Below are 27,009 nucleotides of genomic sequence, written 5' to 3'. Positions count from 1 at the left end.
AGAAGATATACAAATGGCCAATAAGTACATGAAAAGATGTTCAATATCACTAATCATCAGGGAAATGCAGAACAAAACCACAATGAGATATCATTCACACACATTATGTTATGTTAAGTCGCTTCAGTCGTGTCCGACTCGGTGCGACCCCATAGACGGCAGCCCACCAGGCTCCACCGTCCCTGGGATTCTCCAGGCAGGAACACCAGAGTGGGTTGCCATTTCCTTCTCCAATGCATGAAAGAGAAAAGTGAAAGTGAAGTCGCTCAGTCGTGTCCGACTCTTAGCGACCCCATGGACTGCAGCCCACCAGGCTCTGATTTTAATTAAACAAAACAAACAAAGAAAACCCCAGCCAATAAGCATTGGGAGGACATGGAAAAACTGGACCCTTCGTGCACCACTGGTGGGAACGTAAAGCGGCGCCGTCACTACAGAAAATACTACAGTGGTTCCACAAAAACAAGCATACAATCACCATGTGATCCGGCAATTCCCCTTCAGGGTGTATGTCCAAAGAAATTTCAAGCAGGGGACTCAAACAGATGTTCGTACACCCACACCCATTCCAGCAACATTCATAATAGTCAAATGGTGGAAACCTAAATGTCCATCAGCAGATGACTGAATAAGCAGAAAATGTGGCATGTGCACAGAACAGAACACTATTCAGCTTTTAAAAAAACGAAATTCTGAGAGATGTTACAATATGAATAAACTCTGAAGACATGGTAAGTGAAATAAGCCAGACACAAAGGGCAAATATCATATGATTTCTTTTATATGAGCTACCTAGAATTGTCAAATTTATGGAGACAGAAAGTAAAACTATGGTTACCAGAGACTGCAAGAGGCGAGACTGAAGAGATGTTGCTTAATAGGTATGGGTTTCTAGTAGGGGATGGTGGAGAAGTTCTGGAGATGGAGAGTGGTGATAGACGCACAATAATGAATTTTCTCAGTGTTTTTTTGTCTGTTTGTATGTTTTGAATTTATTAATTTATTTTCTCAGTGGTTTTTTGTTGTTTTGGTTTTGAATTTATGTTTTGTTGTCTTTTATGTTAAGGGCTGATGGCTTTTATGTATCTATAAAATAAGATGCTGAGGTTTCCCGCATTTTGTAATTATTTCCAAAAAACCAAACTCAGTATACAAAGGATCATGCTTCTGAGCAAAACAAACTTTCTTGTTCTTCATTCTTTAAATTACTTTCATTGTCACATTTGGCTTACTATTATTACTGCTACCACATTCAGAGAAGACTTGCCTTTTCTTGACAAAAATAGTTCAGGAATGCTTGATTCCTCATCACAAAATGAGGGTTAAGAACAAATAATACAGAGTGTACTTTTTAAATTTAGCTAATAATTTATAAAATAATAAACTTAAAACCAGGCTTATTTTAGAAATTTAAATGGTTGAAAAAATGTTATAAAAAAATGTCTACATTTTCACAGATCTTCTATATGCTTTTGGGTTATATTAAACAAACTTTAAAATGCCACAGGCTACAAAAATGAACTCAAAATGGGTCAAAGATCTAAATGTAAGAGCAAAATCCATAAAACTGTTAAAAATATTGGTGTTAAGTCTTTGTGATCTTGGGATTTGGCAATTCTTAAAGTAAGATATGATACCCAAAACATAAGTACCACAAGAAAATATAAACAAGATAAACACAGTCAAATTTTTAAAGTTCTGTGCTTCCTGCAGGTGAAAAATCAATGCAGAGATCAGGAGAACTTTTTGCAAACCATGTATCCGACAACAGTCTTGTATCTATAACCCATAAAGAATTCTTATGACTCAATAACAAAACCAGCACCGCCAACAACAAACCAAAAGATCTCAATCAAGTTCTTCAAAGAAGATACTTAGCCTTCCTTTAAGCTGGGATGCCATCTTCTAGCAATTTGCCAAAATGACCAACATAAAGGAAAGACGAGCGGCACCTGCTCTGTGTTCTCTAGGCTTTTTAGAAAACATGGAGTTGTTCCTTTGGCCACAAACATGAGACTCTACAAGAAACATGACATTGTAGACATCAAAGGAATGGGCACTGTTCACAAAGCAATTCCCCACAAATGCTACCATGGCAACACTGGAAGAGTCTACCATGTCATCCAGCATGTTGTTGCCGTTGTCGTAAACAAACAAGTTACGGGAAAGATGCCTGCCCAAAGAATGATTGTACACATGGAGCAAATTAAGCACTCTAAAAGCCGAGAGAGCTTCCAGAAACATGTGAAGGAAAATGATGAGAAAAAGAAAAAAGTCGAAAAAGGTACTTGGGATCAACTGATGCACCAGCCTGCTCCACCCAGAAAGGCATACTTTCTGAGAACTGATGGGAGAGGGCCAGGGCTGCCAGAACCCACTCGATTTTAAAAAACAAAAACCCACAAAAGATCTCCAGACTCTAAATATATTTCTCTTAACTGAGTGAAAGTGTGGTGTCCCTTCCCGCAAAGAAATATTTGAAGCAAATTTTAACTGCCCCAATTCAGTGGGTGATGTCATTACTATTCAGACTTAGTGTTTTTTTTTTCTTCCTGGAAAATGTGATGTCGTTTATTGTGCAATATAATTCCAGTGGTTAGAAACTGCCAGAAATTATTCATAAAATATTTGTACTAGGAAAATAAAAAGATATACAAACAGCCAATAAACACTTGAAAAAATGCTTAACATCATCAACCACTATGAACTGCAAATTAAAACCAAAATGAGATACACTTCACATTCATAAGGATGGCTAAAATAAAAAGAGATGGATAGGAAATGTTGGTAAGGAGCTGGAGACATTATAACCTTTGTTGATGGGAATGTAACTGATAGTTACTCAAAAAGCTAAAGAAAGAATTGCCATAGGTAATTTTATTCCTAGGTATACATCCAAGAGAAATGAGAACTGATTTGTTCGTTCCCATGTGTTCACAGCAGCATTTATAACAGCCAAAATAGAAAGTGAAAGCGAAGTCACTCAGTTGCGTACGACTCTTTGCGACCCCATGGACTGTAGCCTACCAGGCTCCTCCATCTATGGGATTTTCCAAGCAAGAGTACTGGAAATGGGTGAGTTGCCATTTCCTTCTCCAGCGGATCTTCCGGACCCAGGATCGAATCCGGGTCTCCTGCATTGTAGGCAGATGCTTTTACCATCTGAGCCACAAGGGAAGTAAAAATGGAGAAACAACTCAAATGTCCATCATTAATGAACAAATACAGGAAAAATGTGATATATCCATACAATGTTATATTGTACATAAAAAGGAAGGAAGGCAATAAAAAGGAAGGAAGTATAATTTATGCCACAACATGTAACTTCTATGTGTGGAGACAGGGTGGTAGATACAGGCCATCTGGAGCGTTGAGAAGGTTCCACTGGCCCAGGTGCTCCTTGGATAGGCGTCATTTCATTGTCCTCAATCCTTCCCCCACCAATTGATTCTCACTTTTTATACCTCTCAACTCTGGGCCTGGGACCTCACCAAGTCAGTGCAAGGGAAAATAGCTTCCGTCTCCCAATCTGACTTCTCCCATGCGTATTTTGGGACATGGGTTTGTCCACTTTCACTTGTCATCTTTATAATCACACCAGCCTTCATCTCCTAATCCTTGGAGAACCCTATACCTCAATCATGTTTGATGGCAATTTAAGAGATTTCCTTTTTTTTTTCAACAGGAACTTACGAGTTAGAGATTAAAAATGGCTATTCAACCCATCATCTCAAACTAGAAGCTCCCTATCTAAATTTTTCTTTTTAAGTGGGCCAATTTTATTTATTTTTGGCTGTGCTGTACAGCTTTTGAGATTTTAGTTTCCCAACCAAAGATCACGCCCAGGCCCTTGACAGTTGAGAGTACACAGCCCTAACTGCTGGGCCACCAGGGAATTACCTTGAACTCTTAAAAAGAAGAGTTTACACATTTTCTCAAACCTGAGCTCTCTGAACCACCCAAACCCTCTTTCCAAATAACATGAAAATTTGGTCACAGGCTGTAAACACTATCATCTCTATTAGTCTCTTAAAAAAAAAAAAAAAAAAAAAAAAGAATCAGTAGGAAGCATTTCTTGCCAAATAAAATCGAACTACCAAATTAAACATGTTTTTAATATTTAAGAAAATAAAACTACCAACCTAGCACAGTTTGAAAAGCAAGTTTTATTTTTTATTTGAGGTCTTCATAATTTCATATTCACATTTCATTTGAGGTATTTAAAAGAACTATTTCCAAGAGTATTTATCTTTCTATGCACTTAACTAGAATCAACAATCACTGTCTTTTTATATTTTGCCACAATAATTTATATTTATCTACAAAAGTAATATGAAACTAGAATCTGTAGTATAACATTATATTCCAGGTGTAAACTAATAAATGTGTCCCATTTAAACAAGAAATTATATACAATATACAATAAAAACTTCCTTTCTCATTAAAGTAAGTTAACCAGAATATTTAAATCAGCAAAGTAATTTAGTAACATAATTTAGGGGAAAAAATCCAACCCAAATCCCATTTTCCTGTGTATTTACATCCACTGTGTGAGGGAGAGGGGAAATGGGAAAGAAATGTTTATTATTCACAGATCTCCACTCTCCACCTTGCATGATGTCATCCAGGCCTGGGTGGGCCTCATCCAAGCTGAGGATACTACTGATACACTAATTGATACTACAGATACATCACATAGAAAACTGAAAAACCTCTCAAACTTCATGTGTCCAGAACAAAACTCAATTCCTCCCCAAACCTATTCCTAACTACAGTAAATGCTAATGGCACCAGTATTCACCTAGCTCTCACTGCAAAAAATCAAGTCATCCTTTATTTCTCTCTTTCCTTCATTTAATCTATCAATAAATTCTGTTTCCAAACTGAAAAATTTACCCATTTTTTCCCATCTCCACTGTCAGGTCACTGCCTCCTGCCCTCTAACTGATTTCTCCACTTTTGCTCTTATCTCCTTAGAGTCCAGATCCTTCTCAGCAGTCATTATAAATCGGATTACATTACTCCCCTACTTAAAATCCTGTTTAGAATAAAAACCAAATTCTCTACCATGACCTACAAGGCCTTTCATACTCTGACCTGTGTCTACCTCTCCATCCTCATCTCATCTCTCTCTCTGACTTGCTCATGATCTCAAGCCACTGTGCTTCCCTGAGGATCACAACCTGGTTCCTCACTTAGGAGCCCTGCATTTGCCATTCCCTGTGCCTAGAATCCCAAGCTCCTCAAGGAACTAGCCTGTCTTCCTTGTATTCAAACATCACCCCTTAGAGAGGAATTTCTAAGGTAGCCACCACCCTTCCAATTATCTACAAATCATCCTTCTTAGTTCTTTGCATACCACCCATCACAATCTAGTTATCTTACTTCTTTATTGCACCTCCTCCCCAAATATTAGCTCTTCAAGGGCAGGGACTTTTCTATCTTGCTTATTATTCTCATCCATGCCTAGAACTTACCAACACTTAGCAGATATTCAAAACACTTGTTGAATAAATAGACAACTTCATAAACATCGTCAAAGCAGTACAGATATTAATTATATTGATTTTTATTATTAGCTTATTATAGTTTAAATTTGGAGAAGGAAATGGCAACCCACTCCAGTACTCTTGCCTGGAAAATTCCATGGACAGAGGAGCCTTGTAGGCTACAGTCCATGGGGTCGCAAAGAGTCAGACACGACTGAGTTTAAAGTTTTAACTATATTCCAACAGAATAAAATATATGAGCACAAAGGAAGAGGAAAAACACCACTGTGCTAAATCCTATTCCTTTAAGACAGGAATAAAGGAAACACATGGAGGATATTGCTGCTGCCTGTCAAACACCCAGGACCTTTCTTCCCCCCAGGGAACTCTCACATAGGACACTTCCCATTTGGAAGAGATGTATTTGCAAGACACCACCTGACTGTCCAAAGGAAGAAAGATAAAAGGGAACAAACATCTTTCAGGATCAAAATTCCAGGCGAGACCAGAAAGGGGGCTTTCAAAGCAATTTCCACAAGCTCTTTGCAAAGAGTTCAGTGGATTGGAACACAAAGAAAAAACTAACGAGAATCCCTCAACGGATCCTTTACCCACCAACAAGATTTCTTCAGAAAGTGACTTGGTCTTGCAAAGGAACTCAACAAAGGAAGAGCTGTGTAAAACATACTTCAAGTTGTACTGCCAAGTGGTTAAGATGAGGATAGAAACCTTATATAGTATGTATCTATGTGGGAGTATGCATGTGTATTATATATATAAATCTATGTCCCCAAGGAACACTAACAAAAATACTTACTATATTTAATCACTATAGAGATATTAAATCACTAGAGAGACAATAAAGAAGTGAAGAAGATTAGTTTGTGGTTGAGAGCTGGCTTTTTGAACCTTAGCACTGGGGAAAAGGGAACCCAAGACTTTTTACAGCATTACAGAAAAACACATTAATCTGGAGGAAAAGAACATGTGTAAGAACAATAACACAAGAAGAAAACCACATGTAGTCATTTTGGTGGTTTGGTTAGGGAGGGGGGATGGGATTCAATACAGAAAAGTTATATTAAAGAATAAAAGGATAGTAATAGAAAGCACTAGGAAAAAAGGCCAATGAAGCAAATGCAGAAAAGCAAAGTCAAGTCAATGGCTAGACCAACAAACCTAATCTGGCACTTCTATATGCTATCTCTAGAGTTTTCTCTCTTAGAAGAATAAAAAGAATCTTGCTTTTCTGTATTATTTGCATAGTCAGGTGATGTCAATCATAACAAGTGAACAGTTTCATTTTAAGGCCTTAAACACTGCCAAATACACGGTTAAAAAGTTGTACTGCTGCTCTTTCCCAGGATAAACATGAAGAAGAAACAGTATGAGCTGGAAAAATGAATTCCCATTAGAGAGAAAAGACCATCTCACCATATAGTTCTATGTAATACAGCAGCTTCTCAGATATGATTTTATCTGTTCAAAACAGTTAAGATCTGAGAACAACAAAGGTCAGCAAGGAACTAAAGCAGAGCTCGTGTCATGCAAGAAAACAAACATTTTTAAATACACCCTCAAGGCTTCACTTCGGGGCCCGTTCACTTTCATTTTAGATGAGATTCTAAAACACCTGGCCGAGTAGTTTCTCAGTGTACAGCAAATCTGAGGTAGCAACTAGAAACTGGAAAAGACAGAAAGCTGTGTTGAAAGCAGATGACCCAACAGGAGAAAGGAGACTAAAACATCGTTGAAAAACAGCAATTAAAAAAACTCAGAATCAATCTAGAAAGCGTTGCTGGCAAGGTTTTATCTAAACAGCCTCTGAGATTATATTTTATTTTAGTATAATGTGACATTAATATGATACTTAGTATAGTGACTTGGGTGAAATACTGAGTTCAAATGATCCTAAAGTGTAAGTTTTCAATCCTGGAGTTTCTGATTTAGTAAGCAATTATAGTTTATTCAACAGGCCATAGGTGATTCTGCTGCACACCTAGAACTGAGAATCACTGTCCTAACAGTCTAAGGCAAGATTACTCTACACTGTATTATTTAAGAAAGGAGACGTAACGTACGACATGGTAAATGAGCACTGCTGTGTTTCATATGTGTGTGCGTGTATGTGCGCTCAGTCATGTCCAACTCTTAGTGATCCCACGGACTGTAGCCCACCAGGTTCTTCAATCCATGGGATTTTCCAGGCAAGAGTACTGGAGTGGGGTGCCATTTCCTCCTCCAGGGGATCTTCCCGACCCAGGGATCAAACCCTCGCGCTGTGTGTCTCCTGCACTGGCAGGTGGCTTCTTTACCAACTGCGCCACCTGGGAAGCCCTGTATGTTATATATGAAAGTTGCTAAGAGAATAAATCCTAAGAGTTCATGTCACAAGAAAAATGTTTACTTATTTCTTTTATTTTATATCTATATGAGATGGTTCACTAAACTTACTGTGATAACTGCTTCATGATGTATGTATTAACAAATTGAATTATTGTGCTGTATTACCTTAAACTTATACAGGGCTGTATGTTAATTATATCTCAATAGAACTGGAAGGTTAAAAAAAAAGAAGTGAGGATTTACTATTATCTTTAAATGTGTTCAATAAAACTTGTTTTTAAACTTTGTGTATTTTGAGGTAATCAAGAATAGTCACTTTAGCAGAATAGTTCATCTCCCCAAAGGAGGGCGTGTGCTAAATGGCATACTGCCAAGAGCCAATCCACCCGCAGAATAGTATCTTTTAAAACTACATAAAAATAATACACTTATGCAATGATGAGTGAAGCAGAATACTCAATGTGGAATGAAATAACAGGTGAAACTTAATGAAATTAAAGTTGTATGAAGAAAAACATCTCATTACTTAAGAGTCTGGGTGCTAAACCCCTCTCTATGCAGTAGAATTGCTTGAACAAATTACTTAAAACTTTTACTCACCTTTCTGAAAAATCAGAGTCTATAAATTCTCTAGCCCGTTTTCTATCACTGAAAAGAAAAAAAACAAAAAAACAAAAAAAAAAACCATGAAAATGCATAAGGAACTTTACTTCATGAATAATTTATTTTAACTTATCTAATTCCACACTGAATATATATCCAAACAAAAAACTAACAATTACAAAAGATATGTACATAAAATCAGAACTTAAATTTTGTCACTGGACCCAAGAAATCACAAGAGTCATAGGTTTGAAATGAGCTTAACCAATCTCCAGGAAGAAATACTACTAATTTATAAATGAGAAGAGCTTTCCTGCAGGAGACACAGGTTCGATCCCTGGGTGAAAGATTCCCCTGGAGAAGGAAATGGCAACCCACTCCAGTATTCTTGCCTGGAGAATCCCAGGGAGAAAGGAGCCTGGTGGGCCGCAGTATACGGAGTCACTAAGAGTCAGACATGACTTGTGTGTCTACCAATGAAACAATAAACGAGAAGGCACAGCAAAGTTTTATTCACTCTGGAAGACTGGTTCTTAAAAACATTAGACAATCATACTACATGCAGTATAAGGCACAGCCAGTTATTGAGAACACCAAACCCTGCTCATCTCCAAAGCAGGCCAGCACTACGGGCAGAGACTTGGCTCTCATTAAATTACCTTCCAAGGGTACGAAAAACTGCAACCTAACTTGCAGATCTATATGAGGATATTGTTAAGGACTGAATGAAGGTCATGGTATTGCTATTATTATGGACTTAACATGATATTATGGACTTAACATGCTATTGTTAAGGATGGAATAAAGAGCCTCTTGATGAAAGTCAAAGAGGAGAGTGAAAAAGCTAGCTTAAAACTCAACATTCAAAAAACGAAGATCATGGCATGTGATCCCATCACTTCATGGAAAACAGATGGGGAAACAATGTAAACAGTGATGGACTTTCTTTTCTTGGGCTCCAAAATCACTGCAGATGGTGACTGCAGCCATTAAATTCAAAGATGCTTGCTCCTTGGGAGAAAGTTATGACCAACCTAGACAGCATAGACATTACTTTGCCAACCAAGGTCCATCTAGTCAAAGCTATGGTTTTTCCAGCAGTTATGTAGAGATGTGAAAGTTGGACTATAAAGAAAGCTGAGTGCTGAAGAATTGATGCTTTTGAACTATGGTGTTGGAAGACTCTTGAGAGTCCCTTGGACTGCACGGAGATCAAATCAGTCAATTCTGAAGGAAATCAGTCCTGAATATTAATTGGAAGGACTGATGCTGAAGCTGAAACTCCAATACTCAGACCACCTGATACAAAGAACTGACTCACTGGAAAAGACCCTGATGCTGGTAAAGACTGAAGGCAGGAGAAGGGGACGCCAGAAGATGAGATGGCTGGATGGCATCGCTGACTTGATGAACGTGAGTTTGAGCAAGCTCCAGGAGTTGGTGACGGACAAGGAAGCTGCAGTGTGCTGCAGTCCATGGGGTCGCAAAGAGTTGGATACGACTGGGTGGCTGAACTGAATGAAAGGCCATTGAATTACAGGTGATTCTGTCGCTTCATCTTACTTGATAATGGAAAAGACGTTATGTATACATATGAAGCGATGTCTCAAGTGGTGCTAGGGGTAAAGAATCTGCCTGCCAATGCAGAGATGCGATGGGTATGGAATATCCCCTGGAGAAGTAAATGGCAACCCACTCCTGTATTCTTGCCTGGAGAATTCCATGGACAGAAGAGCATGGCAGGCTACAGTCCACAGGGTCACAAAGAGTTGGACACAACTAAGCACATACTGGAGAAGGCAATGGCACCCCACTCCAGTACTCTTGCCTGGAAAATCCCATGGATGGAGGAGCCGGTAGGCTGCAGTCCATGGGGTCGCTAAGAGTAGGACATGATTGAGCGACTTCACTTTCACTTTTCATGCATTGGAGAAGGAAATGGCAACCCACTCCAGTGTTCTTGCCTGGAGAATCCCAAGGACGGGGGAGCCTGGTGGGCTTCCGTCCATGGGGTCGCACAGTCGGACACGACTGAAGCGACTTAGCAGCAGCAGCAGCAGCACATACACACACACAAAACTCTTTTGCCTCGTGTGTGTGTGTGTGTGTGTGTGTGTGTGTGTACCTTAAAGCACTCTGCCAGGACTGTTATTTCATTCATTTCTTTAATATGCTTGAAAAAAGGAGATTCTTACTGAACCAAGATTTACTGTTTGCTTATTAGAACTCACAACTTTAAGTCAATGACAGAACCACCAGTGTGGTATGCCATGTTGGAAATAATTTCTAAAGGGACAAAATAAAATTTTCAGTCACTTATTTTACTATTTCCTTTTACGGAGGGATGAGATGCTAAGATGATAAGGAGGGGAAAGATGGAACATGCAGAGATCCGATATTAAAAGTGGCAAATGAGTAACGAAGCAGGGACACTGATTTAACTTCCCAGTGTTTTAAAAGAACCAAGATAAAACTCAATGAAAGTTTTAATATATTTTGGTCTCTTTTTTCCCCTTCTTTTTCTGGTTTTAAATGAAACAAAAATGCTAGTTTCAAGAGGAAATTCTAAGCACACACACACATATACATAACTCCTTTCTTATGTGTGTTAAAACAATATAAAATGCAGTTTTTACATCTCCAAAGTGGCTAAAAGTCAAATCATAAAAAGCAGTCTTCTTTCAGCACTGAAGAAAGATGTTTCAGTTACAAGTTATTATTTTATTTTTTCTGTTTAAAATGGTTGTTCCAGGATGAGTGGTCCAGTGGTTAAGACTCTACGCTTCCACTGCAGAGGACAAGGGTTCAATCCCTAGTCAGGGAACCAAGATCCAGAGGCTATATCCTAGATGCCCATTTTATAGCTAGGACATAAAATGAAATAAACAGGTGATCTTAAAGGAAACATACTAGTTTTTAAAGCCATAAAACAAGAACAGAAGGTAAGACAGTGAGCAAAAAAGATCAGAACTTTAAAAAAAAGCTTTTAAAAATGGTAACGTGCAGTACCACTCTTACCCTGGGACCCAGCCAGCAGCTTCTGCTATGTGTGTCTGAGTAACCATTGCTGGCGCAGGGGTGTATGGACTCCCAATCAGAACACTTCCTGAACTGGTTAGTCTCTGTGGTGTGCTTATAATCTGTAAAGTCAAAACAAGGAAAACTATTCTTAGTTGTTAAGGCAAGTCTACAGGCAGAAAATAAGTTTATAAGGAGGAAACCTTATTATGTAAAATGTACTTAATATCAATCATCTAGAATATAAGCAATCCCTTTGACCCACTTGTATATTCTAAGATCCTGAAGCACAAGCATCAACACTGATACAAAGTACACCTTGGATTTCAGCAACTGAATAGCGATTGGGAAGGATTAAGCTGGCGACTGACAACATTTTCAAAATCAGAAAAATGAAAACCTTTCTTTAGAATTATGAAAACTAATTTTAGTTGAACTTGATTAACTAGAACTGGGATAACAGCAAATTAGATTTTCACAGTCCAAAACATATGCAAAGACATTATATGATTGCATTCTTATATAGATGCAGTTTTATCTATTTTTTTAAGAGCATTTCCTCATATCATTAAATATTATTCAAACACATTTTAAAAACCATAAAACATTCTGTCATGTGGATTAATTAACCTTATTATTAGATTTTTACAAATATTCATTATTATAAATAATGCTGTGATAAACCTTTGTGTAAAATTATCTTGGCTTTAATTTCTATTTTTTATGGACGATTCCAGAAAGGGAATGAATAGAACTAAGATTAAGGACTTTACTAAAACCCTATTTTCACACACACACACACACAAAACAGTAAATAAAATAAAGGCATGCTCCAGGGAATGGGAGGATTAGTGGGGCTGGGGAGACGGTACTACTTACAAATGACTAGGAAACTATTTTAATAAATTAATTCTATAGTCAAACAAAACACAACAAATACCGACAGACAGCGGGGAATTCTGATCCTCACAATATGCCAAGGATTATTAAACAAGGCATTCAGAAATCTGCCTCATGAGAACAAAGGGACACTAGACAAGCCTTCCACATTTTCCATACCACCATACTCCTCACCTCCATCTCAATGCAGGATCCTTAAAGGTAGAGGGTGTTTGCAGGGCCTACCACAGTGCTAGGAGACACTCATAGGAAAGAATCAGTAAACATTTACTGAACTGAGACAGAAGACCCAGCTTTTAAAATGATGAAAAAAAGTAGCTTCTTTCTTCATTGATACGCTAGAAAGGATTATATAAAATCCAGTAAGAAAATACAATATAAAGGGTATAGTTCTCAGCAATCACTGCATCATACATTCTGTTCTCTATTATGCTAACCTGGATGAGTGCTTGAGAAATAGAGTCTGAGTATTTGATCAGCCCCTGGTCTATTGTATTCCCAGAATAGGAGTCTCCACAAAGCAATTCTAAGTATTCCAACTTACCCTGAAACAGACTGCATTACTTGTGCAGTCTGAAAAAAACTATGGAGTTTTTTTCTTTAGGACTCTACAGGCTCAGTTCTACCCAATTTTAAGGGCTTTGTAGGAAAAAACAAAAAGAAGAAGAAGAAGAACAAAGGAGGAAGGGAAATAGGACACAGAGAAAAGCTGGTTATCTTTACTGAGAATGACTTTGGACTAAGTTGTTGCGTTGCAGTTCATTTTTCCTTCCTCAGTGGCAGGCTGCTAGCTGCTGTTCTTTCCTGACCCGAGAGTGATTAGCAACGCTCTGTTCCTTCCTCTTGGCAAGCCTTTAACAAACATTTCACCAACAAAGAAACTGGAAGGATGCTACACTTGTATTGGATCTATATATTAGAAGTTCTTGTGAGATGTAGTGAGTTCTTAAACCAGAACAGTGACAGTGAACCTTAGACAAAACCACACAGAAATCAACAGAACTTGACCAACCAATGAACAGGAAAATTAGTTCATAGAGGTGATAAGTCACACATGCTTTATAAAACTGAAGCTTAATTTTGAAGCCCCAAATTAAAATAATATTCAGTTGATCTGATAAGGGAAATGAACATCTATACTTAGCCTATGAAAGTCATACAGCAACTGAACCTCAGTCTGCAAATTTTCTACCTTCAATCAAGATATCTTATGTACTACTGCCATCTACAGTAAGAAATGCCAAGAGAGCATGTATATTCTGAAAAGAAAAAATCTGTAACTATAAACTGTAAGGAATCTATTTAAATACAAAGTGTTATATTTAAGGGTTTCGTTATTTCACAAAATTTTCATTGTCATTGTAAGAGACATGCAGTTTTTAACCATGTTAAAATAAGCATGAGATTATCTTATATAAATATATGTGTGTGTGCGCATATAGATAAAACCAGGTACCTTTAAGAAGACAGTAAGAATCCCAAGCCACAGTTACTTCTAAACTAGTTTCTATAAACACAGAAAATAACTTTTTTTCTTGAGAACTTTTGAAATTTCTCTCTACCATGAACGTCCAGTTTCCAAAGAGATATGTAAAAATTTTAAGAGCAAGTATGAGGCGAACAGGTGAGGCTTTACTTAAGAATTTTCTAACAAAATTGTTTTAAAAATCATGGATAAGAGACTGAAAATTAGAGGAAAACATACAAAAGAGACAAACAAGAAGAGAGAGAAGTGGCTCTTACTGGGGTTCTACAATATATTAGGAAATCAAATTACAATAAACTAGGAAATTAAAATAGAAAACTCTGATTCCTGCCTGGGGACCCAGAACTGCAAAAAGTACCTGAGAATCAGGGAGACTGGTCTTGGGCTGGCTCTTAAGGAGAGCCCCAAACCTCCACTGCTTCTGACCTTTGCATCACTGATTCTGAGGTCTGCAGTAATCGAGTATCTCATATACACGAGTACGTATCACGGTCAAAACTGAAGTGTGTAAAGGCTTATATGTACTTTTAGTTCCAATTGACAGTGGGAAGGAAAATCACGTTTCGCAAAGAGGAATTCAAATTTGAGCCTTAGCAGCATCACTGAAATACCAAGAGGAAACAGTCTTTCAAAACACAGGAGTGCTGTAAGGGACAAATTCACGAAAGGTCCCATGTGCTTGTTTAATTCTGATGTTTATAGAATCACCTTTCAAAACACCGGCTTTCAAGGCAGGTGTGTCATCGCATGTGCGCCCACTGCAGTGGCTGGGGAGGGCCGGATGCTTAGCAGATGTCTGAAAATACACCCTGAGCTACTCAGAACTGTGGCTCCTCACCTGAGCTACAGTTTGTATGAGCTTGGGGCTAGATGACATTCTTCACATAGTTACAGAACTGGGCAACATCTTTAGCTTGGATTCTGCAGATGATTAACAGTCCTCAAGAGATCAAGAAAAATGTCATGTCTAGTATGTCTTAAGATCTCAAAGACTTTCCGAAGCCATTCATTATGTTAAAAGAGATTTTTATCTAAGTAATTGTGCATTTAGCATAGCCTATAGTACCATATATTATGAACAAAATTTATGCTTATGGCTCTAGAGATAAGAAGAGGTAAGCACTGACAAGGAAGAGTTATTGTTCAAATGTTTACGTACTTTTGCTAATGGTGGGTGAGGCCATTTAAATGAGGTATAGTTTTTATTAATACGTTAGCTGCATGTGACTGTTTATAAATAAGGCTGTCTTAAAAGCACTATCTACTTTAATCTCTAGCATAATTAATGGAATACCTTCAGAGAAATGGTTAAATATTTTCCATTTAAATTCACTATTTCTACTGCTAAAGATTGAAATGAACTGGTGAGTTGTTTCTTCCTAAATGTCCTTTCATCAAAGAGGTTTTCAAATCAGTAACTCCAGATACACATTAACTGTTGGGTCATAATCAGTTTATATGAAAGTATACACTTTAGTGCAGTAAAGGTTATTTTAAAAGAAAAAGGAGAGGAACATAAGACATAACAGATTTCAAATCAATTGGCTCAAACAACTGAAAACAAGAGAAGCCTCGCAGAGGGGCAAAAAACTTAATATAACACATTCAGAATCCAGATTCAAAAATACATGAAAATTAAACATTGACAAACACAGTGTCTTTTTCTTAAGACTAACCAGTTACATTCAGCTAAAAATAAAACTTTAAAAATTAAGAGATAAGGTATTCACAGGAGTATTTCACCAAGCATCTTCAGTACAACTATCCTTTAAATTAGGATAAACTAAGCAAAGTTTCAAATCCTAAAATATGATTTTCTTACCATTTGGGGTCCAACATTCACATTTATTGGTCCTAAGGTTTTTGGTAAAATCTTTGTTGGTGAGTTGGTGCTGGAAACTGGAAATGCAACAAATGAAACGTTACCTGAAACGATATTAGAGCACTAGGTTAATGTTCTGCAACATCAAGGTCACCTTCTATCAGTCTATACATCTGTGCTTTATTGCTGTTTAGTTGCTAAGTCGTTTCTCACTCTTTTGCTACCCCATGGACTGGAGCCCACCAGGTTGCATATTTATCTATGGGATTTTTCAGGCAATATTGGAGTGGATTATCATTTCCTTCTCCAAGGGATCTTCCCAACCCAGAGACTGAACCTGTGTCTCCTGCACTGGCAGGTGGATTCTTTACCACTGAGCCAGCTGAGAAGCCCACATTTGTGCTTAAGTAACTTATCAAGTTATGAACAAGAAGGCATATAGGAAAGTCACACTATTACTTTGTTGTAGTGAGGATAATTAGCAAAATAAATCTGCAAAATATATAGTTCAGTCTATCTGATAACCACTAAACCTTAAGTTGGTTTTTTAAAGAAAAAAATATTTAAGAGTACATAATGTCAATCATGGGGCTTCCCTTGTAGCTCAGTCGGTAAAGAATCTGCCTGCAGTGCAGGAGACCTGGGTTCGATCCCTGGGTTGGGAAGATCCCCTGGAGAAAGAAATGGCAACCCACTCCAGTATCCTTGCCTGGAAAATCTCATGGACAGAGGAGCCTGGTGGGCTGCAGTCCATGGGGTCGCAAAGAGTCGGGCACGACTGAGTGACTAACACTTAACGTAAATCATAGTTTATATCACAGTTGAGAATTCCAGTTAGAGCTTGATTATAAATGACAGAACACAACAACAAGGAGATGAAGTATAAAATAAATATCTATTAAAAATTTTTATACTATAAAACAAATTTTTAATATTAAAAGTTAACATGGTTTCAAAATGTTGAGTTAGTCACTTTTTGAAATTTCTGTTATACTGGAAAAACAAATATAATGCTACCAAATGACTGATGGTAGAAACTGCTAGGATCTTCACAGTGTCTTCAAGTGATCTCAACAAACTAAATTTCAAATTAAGGTAGCAAAATGCTATCCCTCCAAATGAAAAGCCGACCAATAATTTTCTGAACGTGTCAACTATTAATACCTAACTTTTCTGGACAAACTTCAGTTTATCAATATTTGTCTCAGAAGATAACAGTGGAATCCAATGTAACAAAGGAGATCACACAGGAAGTGTGTGAAACAGGGTCAATATTGAAACTCTGGGGAAAAGTCAACATTTAAGAGTAGGACCGGAAAGACACCATCCTCAGATGGCTCTTTGTTGGCTCCTACAAAGCCTGCCCAACTCCTGAATGCCTGCTCTCTCATCTCTTAGTTCTCGGCAGATCTCCTGCAGTAAGGAGCTCAGGCCATGAGGCTGAATTACAGCTCCTCTCCCTCAGCCTGTGAGCTTACTTGCACCCTCAAATGTTTTTACTTATTTCTCTCAGAGAGGAAGATTCTCATATAAATTACTTCTTTCATGTCTGCTCTGTACTTCCTGTCTTCTCAGGGAATTCTCGCATCAATTATTTCCTCTGTCTTCTGAGTTTTCAAGTATATTACTGGCTCCTTCCCCTCAGTTTCTTATATCATTTCCCTCAAATTCTACATTTCAAAATCAAATTCTTTAATCATATGACATCTCTTCTATGCAGAATCTAAAAAGAAACGATACAAATGAACTTATTTACAAACCAGAGTCACAGAGCTAGAGAACAAACTTACGGTTGCAGAGGTTGGTGGGGTGGTGGGGGAAGGACTGGGGGAAGGCATACTTAGGGAGTTGAAGATGGATATGTACACACTGCTATATTTAAAATGGAGAGCCAACAAGGTTCTCCTGTTTAGTGCATGGGACTCTGCTCAGTGTTATGTGGCAGCCCGGAGGGGAGAGGAGTTTGGGGGAGAGCAGATAAATGTATATGTATGGCTGAATCCCCCGTCTACCTGAAACTATCACAACATTGTTAATCGGCTGGACTCCAATACAAAAATAAAAAGCTTAAAAAAAATCGAATTCCTTACCATTCTCATGCCCACTCAGCAAGGACCAGTACCCAAATCTGCTTCTCCTTCTTGGTATGGATCATCACACACCAGCTACCCAAACCAGAAACCATCAACCCCTCTTCATTCAACCAACCACCACATCCTACTTGTTATCTCCTTACCCTGGCTCCAACAAACGTGTTGCTGGCACTTGTTTAATTTGGAACTTTATCAAATCTCATTTGAATGCAGTTACTTCTCTAATATAGAGGCTCACAGTCCTGGCTGTGCAATGGAATTATCTGGGAAGCAATAAAAAACCGCCAGTGTCTGGGTCTCAACCCCAGGCTGCTGATATAATTGGAGTCAACCTGGGCATTAGACTGTTAAAGTTCTCCAGGCGGCTCCTAGGTGCAGCCAGGGCTGAGCACCATTTCCCCAACTGGATATCCTACCTCAAATGGCTTTCCTAGCGTCTCTGCACATCTGTGAAGAACCAGTCTTTCCACTGATGAAACTGCTGTGGACACTCCCTATTTAAGGCATTTCTGAGGTTCCACAACGTTTTCTAAATGCCTTTCATGCTCCTCAATGTGGCACAAAAGCTCCCGCCTGGAGATCTCGGCCTCCCTGGGAAGCTTCGTGCTTAGCTACTCGGTCCACATGCACCTCCAATCAGATTAAATTCCCTGCAGTTCCAGAAAGGCCCCGGGTCAACCACTCCAACTCTGGGGCACACAATTCCTTCTGGTAGGAAGTCTCTCTCTGCTGAGACAACTCCTACCTTTCAGCATTTCAAAACAGCACTCCATACTATTTTCTGAGCCATCACTATGTGCCAAAGTGTGTTCTAGAGGCTTCCCACATATACAGCATCTCATTACTGCTTAGGACAAAAGTGTGAAGTGTATTCTTACTGACTGCATTTTACCCATGAAGAAATTAATTAAGATAGAGTGAGGTTAAATAATTTGTACAAGGTCCCACAGGCTCCAGAGCTTCTGTTCTCTGTGTCTCTAGCCTCTATGCTCTTCTTCTGGGTTTTCGAAAATCTATTATTTACTTGAAATTCTACTGTAAAGGAGACTGTGTTATCAGTTGTGTATTCAAGTGCCTGGTTTAGTTCCTGGCATCAAAGAGGTACATGAAACAATAAAAACTGTTTGACTTGTACAGATTGGAGCTATTACCTTTCCTAATCTGGATCCATACTTTCCGTAATGTAGCCTAAACTGTATCTTTTGTTACTTTTTAACAGGCGAAATAAACTTACACACCTGGTCCTTTGTTTATTGTTTTTAAAACATGACTGAGCAATTGGTATAATCAAAGGGTCCTTACTCTCTAACTGCTCAACTGATCTTTCATGTAACATGCATATCTTATCTGTTGCTAAAGATTGAGGTTATCATCAAAACTCCCCAAATGTGGTTATTCACCTGCTTCAGAATTCACCTAACTGGAGAGCAGTACTAATCTGTGATTCTAGGCGGAAGAACCGTAACTGACAGACATGTGCCATGCATTCAGTCCTGGGCAGGAGGGGGACACATTACAAATCCATATAAAGATGAATCCAGCCCTGAAATCGTCTGACTCTCAGATGACTTTTCTTTTTTTTAATAGTCTTAGGGCTGCTGAATGTTTAAGATGAGATCATCTCTGATACACTGTGTGAGGAGCAAAAGTCAAAAATTTGCAAATAACAGTGAAGAAGAAACATATCAAAAAAACGATGATGAAGGTTAGGGAATAAATTGATCTCAATTTGAAACTTACCAGTAAAGGAAAATTAAGAATATAAAACTTAGGTCGAAAACAAAAAGAAAAATATCATTAAAGCCAGATCTATTATGCCAGTTCGTATCAAAGAATTTAGCAGGAAACAAATAAATTTGATTCTAAAGAGTATCTGGAAAAGTAAAGACAGAGAACAGCTGAGAAATTTTGGGGAAAAAAAAAAAAGGAATAATGGGGAAAGAGAGGAACTTTAGACCCCCAGATTTCACAATTATTAGATAGCTAAAGGGATTGAATTCATGTGACACTGGCTAAGATACAGACAAAAACACTGACAAAACAGAAACTGAAGTCCCAAATTTGTTTCATTTATATGTGGAAATTTTGTATGTGGTAAAAGTAGCATTTCAAATGAATGGAGAAAGGGCAGATTAACAGAATTTAGAAAATTTAAGTGAAAGAATTCATGCTTTTGAACTGTGGTGTTGGAGAAGACTCTTGAGAATCCCTTGGACTGCAAGGAGACCCAACCAGTCCATCCTAAAGGAGATCAGTTCTGAGTGTTCACTGGAAGGACTGATGCTGAAGCTGAAACTCCAATACTTTGGCCACCTGATGCGAAGAGCTGACTCATTGGAAAAGACCCTGATGCTGAGAAAGACTGAGGGCAGGAGGAGAAGGGGACAACAGAGGATGAGATGGTTGGATGGCATCACCGACTCAATGGACATGGGTTTGGGTGGACTCCGGGAGTTGGTGATGGACAGGGAGGCCTGGCGTGCTGCGTTTCATGGGGTCACAAAGAGTCGGTCACGACTGAGTGACTGAACTGAATGCCATAACAAACCACTTGTGGAATCTTTGTTCCCCACCAGAGATCAAGCCATGAGACTTTGGAGTGGGAGCACTGACTCTAAGATCCTAGACTACCAGAGAACTAACCCTAGGGAGTAACAGATAGTGAGAACTCCTACAAAGGAAACCACTTGAATAAAAGACCTGGCATTACCCAACCACCAGTAGCACCCTGTGCATCCAAACAACAAACAAAACAAAAAAGCAAACCCAATCATCAACAGACAGGATTACCACCTCACTCAGCCTTGCCCATCAGAGGAAAAACAAACAAACAAAAAACTCAGCATAAATCTTACCGTATATGAAGCTTACACAAACCACTGCACCAATCTTAGAGGGGCAGAAAACAAAAGGAAGAAAGAATTCAACCTTGAAGCCTAGGGAAAGGAGACCTCAAACACAGTAAGTTAAAAAAAAAAATAATGAAAAGGTAGAGAAATACCGCACAAATGAAGGAACAAACTAGAAACACAGAAACCCAAACAAATGAAGAGGAAATAGGCAAACTACCTGAAAAAGAATTCAGAATGATGATAGTACAGATAATAAAAAACCTTGAAAGCAGAATGGAGAAAATGCAAAAATCAATTAACAAAGACCTAGAAGAATTAAAGAATAAACATACAAACAACACAATTAACTGAAATTAAAAATAGGAAGAATCAATAGCAGAATATCAGAAGCAGAAGAATGAACCAGTGATATGGAAGATAAAATGGTGGAAATAACTTCTGAAGAGCAGAATAAAGTAAAACAAATGAAAAGAGCTGAGGACAGTCTCAGAGACCTCTGGGACAATAGCAAACACACCAACATTTGAATTATAGGGGTCCCAGAAGAAGAGAGAAAAAGAAAGGGTATGAGAAAATTTTTGAAGAGATTATAGTTGAAAATTTCCCCAACATGGAAAAGGAAATAGTCAATCAAGTCCAAGAGGTACAAAGAGTCCCATACAGAATAAACTCAAGGAGAAACATGCCAAGACACATACTAATCACACTAACAAAGATTAAACACAAAGAAAGAATATTAAAAGCAGCAAGGGAAAAGCAAAAAGTAACATACAGGGGAAACCCCATACGTTTAACAGCTGATCTTTCAGCAGAAACTCTGCAGGCCAGAAGGGAATGGCAGGATATATTTAAAGTACTGAAAGGGAAAAATCTACAACCAAGATTACTCTAGCTGGCAAGGATCTCATTCAAAATTGATGGAGAAATCAAAAGCTTTTCAGACAAGTAAGAGAATTCAGTACCACCAAACCAGCTTTAAAACAAATGTTAAAGGGACTTACACAGTCAAGAAACACAAGAGAAGAAAAAGATCTACAAATCAAACCCCAAACAATTAAGAAATGACAACAGCAACATATATATCAATAATTATGGATTATATATATCAACATATATATATAATATATATATATCAGCAATCTGTGGATTCAATGCTATCCCTGTCAAATTACCAATGGCATTTTTCACAGAATTAAAAAAAAATTTTCACAATTCATATGGAAACACAAAAGACCCCAAATAGCCAAATCAGTCTTGAGAAAGAAGAATGGAGCTGGAGGAATCAAACTTTCTGACTTCAGATTATACTACAAAGCTACAGTCATCAAGATGGTATGATACTGGTATAAAAACAGAAATATAGACCAATAGAATAAGATAGAAAGCCCAGAAATAAACCTACGCACCTATGGGTACCTTATTTTTGACAAAGGAGGCAAGAATACACGATGGGGCAAAGACAGCCTCTTCAATAAATGGTGCTCGGAAAACTGAACAGTTACATGCAAAAGAATCAAATTAGAACACTTCCTAACACCATGAAATGAATGCAGTCGTGTCCGACTCTTTGAGACCCAGTGGACTGTAGCCCACAACGCTCCTCTGTCCATGGGATTTTCCAGGCAAGAGTACTGGAGTGGGGTGCCATTTCCTTCTCCAGAGGATCTTCCCAACCCAGGGACTGAACCCAGGTCTCCCAGATTGTAAGCAAGACACTTTACCCTCTGAGCCAATAAACTCAAAATGGAGTAAACACCTAAATGTAAGACCAGAAACTACAAAACTCTTAGAGGAAAACATAGGCAGAACACTTGATGACATAAATCAAAGCAAGATCCTCCACGATCTACCTCCTAGAGTAACGGAAATAAAAACAGAAGTAAACAAGTGGGATCTGATTAAACCTAAAAGCTTTTGCACAGCAAAGGAAACTATAAGCAAGGTGAAAAGACAACCCTCAGAATGGGAGAAAAATAACAACAAATGAAACAACTGACAAAGGATTAATTTCCAAAATGTACAAGCAGCTCATACAACTCAATACCAGAAAAACAAACAACCCAATCAAAAAGTGGGAAAAGACCTAAACAGACATTTCTCCAAAGAAGACATACGGATGGCTAACCAACACATGAAAAGATGCTCAACATCGCTCATTATTAGAGAAATGCAAATCAAAACTCCAATGAGATATTATTACCTCATACCAGCCATATGCCATCATCAAAAAGTCTACAAACAATAAATGCTGGAGAGGATGTGGAGAAAAAGGAATGCTCTTGCACTGTTGGTGGGAATGTAAACTGATACAGCCACTACGCAAGACGGTATGGAGATTCCTTAGGAAACTAGGAATAAAACCACCATATGACCTAGCAATCCACGCCTAGGCATATACCCTGAGGAAACCAAAACTGAAAAAGACACATGTATCTCATTGCTCATTGCAGCACTATTTACAATAGCTAGAACATGGAAGCAACCTAGATGTCCATCGACAGATGAATGGATAAAGAATTAGTGGTATGTATACACAATAGAATATTACTCAGCCATAAAAAGGAACACATTTGAGTCAGTTCTGATGAGGTGGATGAACTTAGAGTCTATTATACAGAGTGAAGTAAGTCAGAAAGAGAAAGATAAATATCATAGTCTAATGCATATATATGGAATCTAGAAAAATGGTACTGAAGAATTTATTTATAGGGCAGCAATGGAGAAACAGACATAGAAAACAGACTTATGGACATGGGGAGAGGGGAGGAGAGGGTGAGATGTATGGAAAGAGAAACATGGAAACTTACATTACCATATGTAAAATGGATAGCCAACGGGAATTTGCTGTATGTCTCAGGAAACCCAAATCAGGGGGTCTGTATCAACCTAGAGGGGTAGGATGGGGAGGGAGCTTCAAAGGGAAGGGGATGTATGTATACATCCATCAATCCATGTATGGTTGATTCATGGTGAGGTTTGACAGAAAACAAAATTCTGTAAAGCAATTATCCTTCAATTCAAAAAAAAAACACAAAAACCTACATATACATGTAAGTTTACAGATGCAGAAAGAGTCTGGCAAGATAACAAACTTAATAGAGGTTACCTCTGGGTGAGTAGTAGGGAAAAATGTTTTCCTTTGTTTTATACTTTATTATTATTAAGTTTTTTGAACATGCATGCACTTGTTTTATAATGTAAAAACCTATTGCTACTCTGAACCAAAAAAATAAAGTGGCAGGGAGTCAGCCAGCACTGTTCATACAAGGTAAGATCTATAAATGAAGCATCTCTGTTTGATAATTAGTAAAAATGAAATTTGTCTCTTAACTTTAACTTAACTTTTAACTGCTAAGGAGCAGTTAAAGAGATTCTACTGGTATTTCACAATTGTAATATCTAGAAATAAAAGAAATGTATTTAGACATAATTTACTTTCATAAAATCAACTAGGCTCAGCAGCAGAAGTATAATTTTTTGGATTCAAAAAGACATTTAAATAGGTTACAAACATCCAGCCTCCTGAAATGTCAGCTCCATTAGAAGTAAACCAAACCAAGTCTAAATAATTTTTCATAAGTACTTGGCCTTAATTCACAGCTGCCTAGCAACAGGGTCCTGACACTGTCCAGAAGCCAATGTCTAGCACATGATGTATTTATTAAAAACAAAAATTTAAAGACCTGCCTGGATTTTGATCCTGGCAATTCCCTGAATTAACTAAAATGAGATCAATCACCTAGGAAAGGGGCTCGAAAAAGAGCTAAAACTTATGCCAAATCTTGGCAGAGGCACAAAATTTTGCCTCAAATTTTATCTTGATTTCTTGAATAACTGGAATCATTCTGTTTTCCATTAGAATTGTCCACACACCAAAGAGTTCTTTCACTTGGGCTGGGGGGCTGGGGGTGGGGGGCAGGTGCAGGGCACAGTTCTAGTTAATCACCTTCAATATGTCCAATTAAAATGAAAAATTCAAATAATTGTGGTTTGTTATGATGTCAGTGGGCTTCCCAGATGGCGCTAGTGGTAAAGAACCCGCCTGCCAATGCAGGAGATGTAAGAGGCGTGGGTCAGGAAGATTCCCCTGGAGACGGGCATGGCAACCCACTCCGGTATTCTTGCCTAGAGAATCCCCATGGACAGAGGAACCTGGTGGGCTACAGTCCACGGGGTTGCAGAGAGTCAGACATGACTGAAGTGACTAAGCATGTATGATGTCAGTACAAGTTATATTTTATCTTCTGGGGAAAAAATTTTTGGCCTTGAACTAGCTTTGGGGAAAAACTTCATCCAAGCCTATCACATCCTCCTAGAAGAACAACATTAGTAACTTATTATAGGAACAAATATGCTTATTTTACGGGTTTATAAGTATCTCAAATCAGAAATTGTTAACATCCTATATGTACAGGGTCCAAACTTCACAGGACAAGCTAAACCTAAAGCCGTAAAGAATAGTTAAAAATGTGGTGGTATATATATGTGTTTGTCAAACTCGTAGAACTCTAGGCTAAAAACAGTTCATTCTACTGCATGTAAATTGCATCTTAATTTTGTAAAATTGAAAAAAAGTGCCCTATGCAATTTATTTACTTATTGCTAATAAGCTAATTACAGATTAAACAATCCTCTTGCTTGTCCTCTTCTGTTACCTACTTTACAAATTTATTTTTTAAACAGGTAGTTCATGGATTTGTCTAAACTACATTCTTCCGGCTACTCTCTCTTTGGAAAACCTCTTGCATCATCACAATCTATCCCCTTCTGCTGGATCACTCTTATCAGCCTATGAACACACATTTTTTTCTTTCATCCTAAAAACAGAACACAAAAACATAGTTAAGTTTCCTTAACTATGTACATAGCTCTCCAGCTACGAATTTCTGTTGCCCTTCACAACAACAAAACTCACCAGATCTGTCAACATCTGCTCTCTCTACTTCTCCAGTCTGTTTTCTTTAACCCACTCCCATGCCCGCTCCCCAACTTCACTGAACTAGCTCTTACCAAGATCATCTCCATGTTGCTAGATCCAATGGCCAATTCTGTTTTCAACTTAAGCTTAATCTACCAGCCATATCTGATACTTTCAAAATCACACCTTCCTCTCAAACACTCTCCACTTGGCATCCAAACCTCCATTCTCTCTTGGTTCTCCTCCGAACCACTGGCTTCTCCTCACTCGTGGTTGCTGGATCCTCCTCTAGAAACAACCGAGAGCCCTTTGTATTGGTCCTCTGACTCCTCTGTCAACTCTTCCTCACGAGGTGGTATGACAGCTCCTGTCAGACTCATGTATCCAACTGTCCTTTTGCATCTCCATTTTGATGATTAATTGTGACCTCAAACTTAATATACTTGAAACTGAACTCTTAATACTCCAAATCTCTGATGGCTCCCCAGCCCACACAGAAAACTCCTTCCCCATCTCTCTCTTCATCGCAGTAAATGTCAACTCCATCTCTTAATAGACCAAAAGAGATCACTATTGACATTCTCTTATATCCTACACACAATCCATTAATAAATCCTACTGGCCCTATCTTTAAAATGTATTCTGACTAGAGAACCAAGTTGTGGTTACCAGTTAGAGGGGACAGACAATATAGAGGTCGGGGATTGGGAAGCACAAATTATTGGGTGTAAGATAGGCTCAAGGAAGTATTGTTCAACATGAGAAATATAGCCAGTGTCTTATAAAACTACAGATAGCGAAAAAAAAAAGCAGATGGACAATGAAAAATGTAACAAAATGTACAAAAAAGAATGCAATTAAAAAAACCCAAACAATCTATGTACAAAGAGGTTGTGTTAGAATATTGCTGGTTTATATTTATGATGGTGGTCCTTATTTTGAATTTTCATTTAGTTCTTTGCTATACATCTGTATCCATACCCACAATAAAAATGATTTAATATTTACAAAAAATAAAATAAATGTGGGACTTCCTTGGTGGTCCAGTAGCTAAAACTGCACTCCCAATGCAGGGGGCCTGGGTTCAATCCCTGGTCAGGGAACTAGATGCCAGGTGGCACAACTAAGAGTTGTAACTAAAGATCCCACATGTCATGCTGCAATGAAGACCCAGCTCAGGCAAACCAATAATTAATAATATCAAGCCTTCAATAAACTCATAGTTTAAAAAATAAATGAAACAAAATAAAATGTATCTTGAATACAACCATTTCTCATGCACTCTGCTGCTACCACTCTGATCCAAGTGACCATTTCTATCTTGAATTATTGTAATGTGTTCCTGATTCATCCACCTGGCCTGCATTAGGCCCACCTAACCCCACAACTCTACTCCCAAGCTTTCCAATACAGTAGTCATTAGACAGAAGCTATAAAGCACTTGAAAGGTAGTTACCACAACTGAGGACCTAATTTCTAGAC

At 38.2% G+C, this 27,009-nt stretch overlaps 1 protein-coding gene and 1 pseudogene across 23 annotated transcripts in view; one reads left to right on the top strand and one right to left on the bottom strand.

Moving 5' to 3' along the window:
* TFDP2 (transcription factor Dp-2) overlaps positions 1–27,009 on the bottom strand; it is a 195,080-nt gene that overhangs the window by 32,899 nt on the left and 135,172 nt on the right. For 19 of the 23 annotated variants that reach the window (XM_055569470.1, XM_055569469.1, XM_055569474.1 and 16 more), the window contains 3 exons: positions 15,665–15,768; positions 11,457–11,578; positions 8,436–8,483 (listed from right to left, as the gene is read on the bottom strand). In XM_055569470.1, coding sequence (XP_055425445.1) covers positions 8,436–8,483; positions 11,457–11,578; positions 15,665–15,768 — 274 coding nt within the window. Of the gene's footprint in view, positions 1–8,435; positions 8,484–11,456; positions 11,579–12,530; positions 12,695–15,664; positions 15,769–27,009 lie in introns of all 23 variants that reach the window. The other 4 variants (XM_055569484.1, XM_055569483.1, XM_055569485.1 and 1 more) reach the window with 2 other exon arrangements.
* LOC129642914 (60S ribosomal protein L21-like) lies at positions 376–2,388 on the top strand (annotated as a pseudogene).

This window comes from Bubalus kerabau, chromosome 2 (genome assembly GCF_029407905.1).
Source record: "Bubalus kerabau isolate K-KA32 ecotype Philippines breed swamp buffalo chromosome 2, PCC_UOA_SB_1v2, whole genome shotgun sequence".
Lineage (NCBI taxonomy): Eukaryota > Metazoa > Chordata > Mammalia > Artiodactyla > Bovidae > Bubalus > Bubalus kerabau.
Note: the sequence above shows the minus strand (reverse complement) of the source record. Positions and strands in the feature narration are given on the sequence as shown.